General features: G+C 42.3%; 1 protein-coding gene across 1 annotated transcript in view; it reads right to left on the bottom strand.

Moving 5' to 3' along the window:
* TBCA (tubulin folding cofactor A) overlaps nt 1–7,860 on the bottom strand; it is a 25,920-nt gene extending 18,060 nt beyond the window's left edge. Inside the window, exon 1 of the mRNA XM_021531841.3 lies at nt 7,745–7,860. Coding sequence (XP_021387516.1) covers nt 7,745–7,836 — 92 coding nt within the window. The 5' untranslated portion in view covers nt 7,837–7,860. The remainder of the gene's footprint in view (nt 1–7,744) is intronic.
* Nucleotides 7,861–9,392: the final 1,532 nt, after the last annotated feature.

The following is a 9,392-nucleotide window of genomic DNA, read 5'->3' as shown; positions in this document are numbered from 1 at the left end:
AGTTTTACCCAACATATCTACAAAATATCTAAAATATCTACAAAATATCTAAACATTCCAAGTCAATGTAGATTTGTTATTTTTATTCTTTATCCAGACTCAGTATTTCCTTTGGACACTGAAGTGTTATTTACACTTCACTCTTCCTTTTTATCCTAGAGTTTCAAAACAAGGACTCAAATTTAAAGATAGCAATGATTAAAAAAAAACCCTAACCATTTCTGTGAAGAGTAACAAAGACAACAAAGAGTCACAATTAAAATAGTGGTATAAAATATTTTGCAGTTGGGTCAGATGTTAAAAAAGAAAACACCTGTAAAGAAGTTTCATTTTTTAATATATTTTTTTGCAGTCTACCCATAGCACTCTGTTTTCTAGCAAGCACTGGCAGTTCCACAAACTATCATGAAACGTATGAGAACTTTTGATTTGAGGCACATTGCAAAGTCTTCATTTATATTAGCTCTTTCCAGCTATACATAAATGTTCAATTGAAGTGAAGGCTCCCACATACCTGACTTAAATCTACTGACAACAAGCTTGCTTTCCTTAAGTTGTTTTTCATGGACCCTGGAGAAGAGGTCTACACCCCTAGAAACAACAGATGAAAACAACCCAAACAGAATAAAAGTATTTTACTAGAATTTCCCAGTCTTTCATGATGAAAAAGTAGAAACATAAGATCCAGTTATTCCACCTCTTGTCTCTACTGCCAGTCAGTAGTTATCTACTTGGGAAAGACTATAAAGAAACAAATGAAGTGATATTTCTGGTGGCATACCTGCCTCTAGAAATCTATTTAAGGATTTTTAATCACTGAAGAAGAAAACTAAACCATAAATGTTTTTACAGACAAGAAGTCAGCTTCTAGCTATGGCTGCTGCCCTTTTAAAATTCTTAACACATTTGGCTTCCATATTATTTAACACCTAATAACATCACAATTTCTGTTATTTCTGTAAGAAACAGTTTTATTATTTTAAAACTGGAGACTAAACCCAGAAGAGCCCAAAGGGCTTGACAGAATCTTCAAGTAGAAACAGAAAAAAGTCCTTTCCATATCATTATGACTTATTTCCTTATCCATTTTCCTTTACTCAATCTCCCTCCCCCACTTCAGCTCCCCAACCTGAAGAACAAAGTAACACAAGACAGATCGAGACAGCAAAAAAGCTGACCACTGGTGAACAGAGGTCTTCTCCTCCTTGGCTCTAGCACACACCTCTGCCAGCAATAATGTTGAAATGATCTCTCCACATCAAAACTGCAAGAAATTAATACAATGAACAAAACAAAAAATCTCCAACAAAGAAAACAACAAAAACAAAATAAACAAACCCTGAAAAAACCAAAGCCCAAACAAATAACAGCATGACAGTTTTTCTTATGTGTTAAGCAAATTGAGTGAGCTCAACAAAAGGTTTGACTAGTATTAGAGACCAGAGAAGGGGAGAGGGAAATGAGATCTCCATATTTAGGATCACTTTGATTTCTCAACAGACTTCACCCCTAGTCTGCTTAGGGTGCAGAGTTTCGAGTGCTGTTCTTTCAGCTGCTGCAGAAAGAGCCCCAAACTGCCCTCCTTTCTGACTTCACAAAGGCACCTACATTCTTGCTCCAGTCCATATATATCAACGCTGTCATCTCCTGTAGTTGCATCAGTAGCAGTAGCAAGCAAATCTACCTCTCTGATTGTAAGAAGGGCAGTTTATCTGAAATTTGACAGATGAAAAAATTATGCACAATGGGGGTTTTCTGTATGCATAATGAAATTAAGATCCTCTGTATATAGAGAAAAATTCTAACTTCTTCCACAGTCACACACAGGAACTACTAATGGATGCCTAGAATAAAAGTGGTAAAACGGTACAAAGACAGAGCAAGCATGTGCTGCTACTCCTAATGTTCCCCCAAAATCCAGTAGCTGCTGATTCTACATGAGCTAGAATGGCACCTGTGTGCTTAAGCCACCAAATATAGACTTCTTTCCCGTATTAGAAAAATCAACACAAGAAACATTTTCCTGGCTGAACTGAGCAAAGCAGACCTCTGAAGAAGATGAGGGGGAATTGCTCAGTTTTGCTACTGAACAAATTCACTATGTCCTATTCACTAGAAAATGCATTTCTTCAGAACTAATGTTACCATTAACTATTGTACATGCTATTATGCCATGGATTCAGCCTAAGAGCACAGAGTGACAGTACTGACTAGATGAGATATCTATGCTAACTTAGTTCAAACTTACAAGTCCATGATAATGTACAAGGCACAGTGTTTTTTCCTTATAGTATAATCAAATTCTTATATAAATATTAATAGTATAATAGTAATTTTCCTTCTAGTAGAATGTATTAACAATATGCACATTTCTAGGTCAAGTAATTCAGCAACTGCAGTAACACTGGCAATATGCTAATCATGACCTGCAGAGCTTAAAATACCAGGTCCTTAATCTGCAAATTTTACTTACACACACTCTTGGGGTTCACTAAGGCTACATAAGAATACAAACTTTACTGACTATAGGGCCCAAAAGAAAAAAACAAGGAAGGATGTCGAAATACATTATTTAACCCAGGTATGCAAAGTGCCATATTTTCTTAGCCATGACTGCCTACTTTCTGATTTACATAGGATACCAAGTTTATGAGCTTATTTTCTTCCTCTAGTGACATAACTATCACCAAAGAGAAATTTTCTCTTTTAAGACTCAAGATGTAACAATACATAAGTATATGCATAATTTTTAGTCCCTTCTGCATCTAACAGCTTATAGAACTGTTAGATTTACTGTGACACTTCAGAGTAACTTTGCAAGGTCGGGTTTTCTCAAGGATTACTACTGTAAAAAAGATGAAAATCAGATACATGATTTTTTAAGTCAGAAAATTATTTAAAGATAAAAATTACTTGTAAAGTTAAAAATTTTTAAGTCATCTATGTAACTAGAGGCATCTCTGAATCTTCAGGGCTTCACTTGTTCTTGCTTCTACAGAAAGTTGTAAATGCTAAGGAGCCCAAGAACTTCAGTTTTAGAGAAGAACAAGAAGTTAAGCCTCTGATGTGGAAACAATTTGGGTTGCCAAAGATCTTAACTTCATTTTCCCTTTGTATTCCAGGCATCATCTTCAGTCAAGACTTTGTTTTGGAGAATCTACTTCCTCCCCTCTAGGCCCCTCCCAGCTGGGAGTTACTGTAAGTGCTACAATAATGAGAAAAATTAAATAGAATTGCAGTCATATTATGTGTGTAGGCAATTCATAATGCCTCAGAAAGACTTACTACAGTTAAAAGAAAAAACAATGAATGTCGTGCTCTTGAATGAGATTTACAACTATATGATACATCCAATTCAATAATCCTTAAAGTCAAGGCAGGATAGACTATGGTTGTTTGCATAGCTGTAATTCATCTCCTGCCTATAAAGCATTACCATAAACTTAATACAATTTTTCTAGATTTCCAATGGATCCACATTCTAATTCAACAGAAAATAATTATTTGTAACTGTTTAATCCACATAGGTGAGTATGTGGCTCCATGCCATGAAGAAAAACAAAAGCACGACACATATTAATAAAGCCACCAAACTGGTACTGCCAAGCAACTGGAACCTCCAAAGTTTTGAAAGATTGCTTAAATAACTGAAGGCTAAAAGCCACAGTTTTGCACATATTCTCAACCAAATGAAAATTTTAAAAAAGGAAAAAAATGCTTTCCTCCTTAATATTGTATCACTAACATTGTATCACTAACACCTATGGTTGTAAACCTGCTTGGGCATGTTTTAATTTGTCAGCCAACATGATAACATTAATAGATTATTACGGCCACCATCAACATGCAAAGACAGTTTTACTTAGGGGGCAGAAAACAATGGTAAACACAAAAAATCTGAGATGCTAGATTTTTTTAAAAGAGGTAATGGGATGGAAAAAGGAATGCAAGAGACAGTCTTCTACAGATCTGATTATTCTAACTTAAATTTGTGAAATATTTCTAAAAAGGAATCACTTAGGTAGTCTCTAAAGGTATAGTAGCAAGTAGAATCAAATATATTAAAAAACAAAACAAACTATGCAATTTCCACAGCAACAACTGTGTCCTTGTCACAGCTTTTTAAGAGGCGTGTGGGTACTGTTTGTTGTTGTGAAGTTAAAACTTGTATTGAAAAGAATCAGAGAAACAGGAAACCCTTGGGGAAAAAAAAAAAAAAAAAAGGTTTGCTTCTAGACCTTCCAACTAATTATCTACATTGATAACTATGTATGTCACAGACCTTACCTCAGACAACATCTAAGTGCAGGTGCACTCTTTTCTCAAACCACATAAAGTAGGGGTTTTTACGTGGGAAAGACAATGTTAGTAAGTCTCAAAGATTAAGCAGTCTTCAAACGCAGGGCCAGCTCCAGACTCCTGATGTCAGGAGCACTACAAAAGGTACTTAAGACATATCTAAGCAGCTCTGGACCACCACTACCACGCTTGGCTAACACTGAATCCAAATTTACAACGACTCCAGGACTGCTGCAGACAACCCTAGGCAACAGATGCACAATCCACATTCTGAAAAAAGGGCTTTGGGAGTCAGCTTGTATCCAAAAAAGCATTATGCATATTCACCTTCTTCAATCCCTGAGCTCTCAGATGTGCAGTGTACACACATTAAATTGCTTTATCATGCTGACTCAGTATAGCTGAGCAGCTCTGCAGATCATTCCTCAGTGCCCAAATAATATGAAATATCCTAGCCCTTCCCATTAATTGAGCTAACAAACAGTTGTTGCACACAATCCTCTAATTATAACAAGAAAGGAGAGAGACCTGAGTTTCTCATCAATACACTGGTTCTATGAGTGAGGATCTATGGCTAATGGGCAACATGCAAGAAAGCAACCATACTTCATACACAGTGGATAGAAGATGGAGATTTCTGACTCACACTAGAAATAGCAAATTTCTTGAGTAACCAAGAACACAAACTGTTTTTGTGCTTGAATTAGCAATACAGTGAACAAGGAGTGAAAGGGAGCCCTCGCATTCTTCATACTTCTCTTGCACAAAATATATCCTGAACTCAGGGGTAAAACAATTCAATTTAAGAGAATTGTTCATATTTATATTTAAAATCAGACCAAGAGTTTTGTGTAACTTGCAGAATTTCCTATGCTTGGAGTGAGGGGGAGAATCAGTGTAAACTGCTTTGCAGTATGATATTATTTAACAAAGAGAAAAAATAGTATCAACACCAGCGCAGCAGGCAAAAGAACAATCTTGTGAAGATACCAGTTTTAGAATGGTAAATTAAAAAAAAAAAAAAGGAATTGCTTCACAAAAAATCAATATACTTTCCCCATAGGTTCATGATGTAAAATTCTATAATCAAGGCTTGTAGATTTGTAATTATGGTATGTCAGCCACATTTAAACAAGCATGTTAAAAGATTGTTAAAGTTAAACTAACACAATTGCAATGTGAATTGTCTTAGTCTCATTCTAATCTACTCGTGTCACTTTCACTTAATCAGATGGAAACTATGGGCAAATGTCAGTGCTATTTTCAGACAACCTGACTTACTTTGTTTGTGGCGGTTTTTAAAATGATTTCCAATCTGAAATGCAAATAAGGTATTTTAGAAGTTTTTTTTTTTTCCCCCTAGTCAATTCTCTCACTATCCAGCAGGTAGTTGCTTGGATTTACTGAGATTAAAACTATTTTGAAGCAATTAAACAAGAAGTATTGCTTGCTAGGACATAAGCCATGAATACAGGAAACATTCCTACTCATGTGCAAGAAATCAACTTCTTTTGAATTACAAACTATTGAAAGTATAAAATCACCAAGAGCCTGGCTATCAGATTTGCCACAAAAGTAAAAAAGCTCCCTGTTTCTAGTTTAAATTTCTTTCACTGATACACAGCAATGTAAGAAATGTACAAGCAAGTAAATTACCTACAACCTAAAATACAACCTCTTGAGAGGAGTACACAAAGAATTTATGACTTACTGCTAAAAAAAACCCAAAAAACCTAAGCATAACAGCTGCTTCATTCTTAGCATGAAAAAAAAGTGACGAGTTAGGTAACTAATGAGGAAAAAAAAGGCTACAACAGATGATTAGCACAAGTCAAAGGAAATGTCTAAAACACTCTCTATATCCTAACAGTTGACCCCTAACTTTTTTGATATATTCTTAAAGCCTGAGCACTGAACATGGTTAGAAATCAATATTACATGCCAGATTCAATGTGCTCGTCTAAACAGAAAACAGAAGAAAGCCTAATGAAAATTAACTGAAGTGCTAAATCAGTCGCTTTATAAAATGCTTAATAAGCCTCTATGCAAGGAAAAAAAAAAATACATATGGAGTTGTTCTAGTTCCAAATAAGAGGACAGTGCTAATCTTCCCAGGTTGACACATGTCACAGGTATGCCCACTGCAGCAGAATGCATAACTAGGCTTCTGGTTAGAGAAGGAAGGGTGGAGTGGGTCAGAGCCAGACATCTTCACATATCTGTGAACAGCTATTGCTGCCCACAGATACAAGAAGTGGGAGCTGCCACTGTATCATGTCCCTACAGGGAATTAAGATAACATTCCTCCTCTCCCTTTTTTTTTTTTTTTTTAAGTTACCTTCACTTAGAGAATGCCAGCTGCTGCACAGTAACTGTAGATGTGCCTGTTGCTATTGCACAACACACTCAACTCAAGTTTACTTGCTTACTTACACGGACGTTCTCCAAAAGCAAATCTGAATCTTGTTGACTGTATCTGTATTGTTTACCCAAACTTTTCATTCCTTCTTTGTACTAGCTCTGAAATGCATAGTTGTGTGGTTTGCTCCTGTGTTCAGAGAAATTCTGAAGTGCCTTTAACTAACACCAAAAAGTGTTAACTTTTCTAGTCTTCAAGTCCAACCTTTAAAAGTGAATCAACTAGAAGAAAATGTGCCTATCTTACTGACAGGAATTTGCAGTCATAACATGAAGTTGATTTATGAAATTACACAATTTAACATCTTCATCCAGCACACACAGTAATTCTTGTCTCTGCCTGAGTCAGCACAGTCTTTGTAGCCTTAATAAACCCCAGCGTGACCAGTGTTTAAAGCTGTAGGAGTGATCCTGAGCAATACACTTTTCTTGAAAACTAGGACTCTGTTAAAACCATGGAAGATCAAGGCTCTGATGACGAATCTACCAGGAGCACCCAGGGACGAGGTGGAGTCCCCATCCTTCGAGGAAAGAATGGAATGCTATGGTCGAATTAACAAGGCGATGATGTTCGCCACAGGTTGGGATCGATGATATCACTGGCCTTTTCTAACTAATCGCTTCTGTAATGCCACTGGTTCTGCAACTTCTGAACCAGAAATATTCAACAGCAGATTTGGTTAAAAGAAAAAGGAGGGGAAAAAAAAAAAAAAAAAGAACATTTGAGGCTTCATACCTCAGCAAGGTATGAGGCGGAACTGCCCTGCACACCGAGGAGGCTGGGTGACTACCCTCGACTCCCAAAGGCACTAAGAAAGGGAAGGAAAACAGCGTTTAAGCGTGTCCCAGCAAAGCGCGGCCTGCTCCCGCGGGCGGTACCGGGGGATGCCCGTGCCAGGGCCGCTCTCCGGCACAGCCCGCCAGCCCCACGCAGCACCGCGGCCCCCCGGCACGGCCGGTCCCGCACGGAGCCCCGCCGCAGCCCCTCGACGCGGCCGTGCAGGGCCATGCCCCGGCCGCCACTCACCGCCTCACGACGCCGGTCTTAATCTTGATCTGCCGGAGGCGCGGGTCGGCCATGGCGGCAGCACCGTGACTGCGCAGCCCCACGCCGCGCATGCGCCGAGCCGCCGGCCCGGGCGGCGCGGCGGGAGCGGCGGGAGCGGCACCTCCCCCGGCGCGGTGAGGGCGGCGGCGGCGGCGGGCTCGCACACCGAGAGCCGTGCGAGCGGAGCGCCGTGCCGGCCTAGGAGCGGCGCCGAGCGGCGCCGTGGTGCCGATGGGCTGCAGACTGACCGGCACCGCCCGCTCCCGGCCGCCGGTGACCTACATGATTAACGCCATTTCACACCATTCTCTGGTGCTGTGTCATGCGCTTTCCCCCCATTATCAGGCCCGGAAAGTCCTGTGCACCAAGGAGACAAACAAAACAGATTTCTTTTTCCTATTGCACTGGGAAGCTGCAGCCCCCCAGCACTGCCTGCAGCCCCCCAGCACTGCCTGCAGCCCCAGCACTTCCTGCAGCCCCAGCACTTCCTGCAGGCCCCAGCACTGCCTGCCTGCAGATCCCCCCAGCACTGCCTGCAGATCCCCCCAGCACTGCCTGCAGCCCCCCAGCTCTGCCTGCAGCCCCCCAGCACTGCCTGCAGATCCCCCCAGCACTGCCTGCAGATCCCCCCAGCACTGCCTGCAGCCCCAGCACTGCCTGCAGCCCCCAGCACTGCCTGCAGCCCCCAGCACTGCCTGCCTGAACCTCCCCCAGCACTGCCTGCAGCCCCCAGCACTGCCTGCCTGAACCTCCCCCAGCACTGCCTGCAGCCCCCCAGCACTGCCTGCAGATACCCCCAGCACTGCCTGCAGCCCCCAGCACTGCCTGCCTGAACCTCCCCCAGCACTGCCTGCCTGCAGCCCCCAGCACAGCACTGCCTCCAGCCCCCAGCACTGCCTGCAGCCCCCCAGCACTGCCTCCAGCCCCCAGCACTGCCTCCAGCCCCCAGCACTGCCTGCAGCCCCCCAGCACAGCACTGCCTCCAGCCCCCAGCACTGCCTGCAGCCCCCAGCACTGCCTGCAGCCCCCAGCACAGCACTGCCTGCAGCCCCCAGCACAGCACTGCCTGCAGCCCCCCAGCACTGCCTGCAGATCCCCCCAGCACTGCCTGCAGCCCCCAGCACTGCCTGCCTGCAGCCCCCCAGCACAGCACTGCCTGCAGCCCCCAGCACTGCCTGCCTGCAGCCCCCCAGCACAGCACTGCCTGCAGCCCCCAGCACTGCCTGCAGCCCCCAGCACTGCCTGCAGCCCCCAGCACTGCCTGCCTGCAGCCCCAGACCATCTCTCTGTCACCTTTGACAGGTCCTGAGGAAGAGCTGGTACCAGAGCTGTCACTGGACAGTGAGACCTGGGGCATCCCAATGGCCAGGGACACCTCTGCCTTCATCTGCTTCCACAGAGATTAAGGGAGTGACTCATGTTCTTTTACATGATTTTCAAGTCTAGATTATGGTTGTTATATTGATACTGTAAAAGGTATGCTATGATCCAATCCCATCTGCAGAGGGTCCATGTGAACAGAAATCATAAATAAAATTGTCTTATAAATTGTATATTTTACTACTTAGAGATTGCACTACACTCTTCTCAGCTGTGTCTTGATTTGACAAGAGACAGCTGAGATGAG

This window comes from Lonchura striata, chromosome Z (genome assembly GCF_046129695.1).
Source record: "Lonchura striata isolate bLonStr1 chromosome Z, bLonStr1.mat, whole genome shotgun sequence".
Lineage (NCBI taxonomy): Eukaryota > Metazoa > Chordata > Aves > Passeriformes > Estrildidae > Lonchura > Lonchura striata.
The sequence above is the reverse complement of the archived record's forward strand: the minus strand, read 5'-3'. Positions and strand labels throughout refer to the sequence as shown.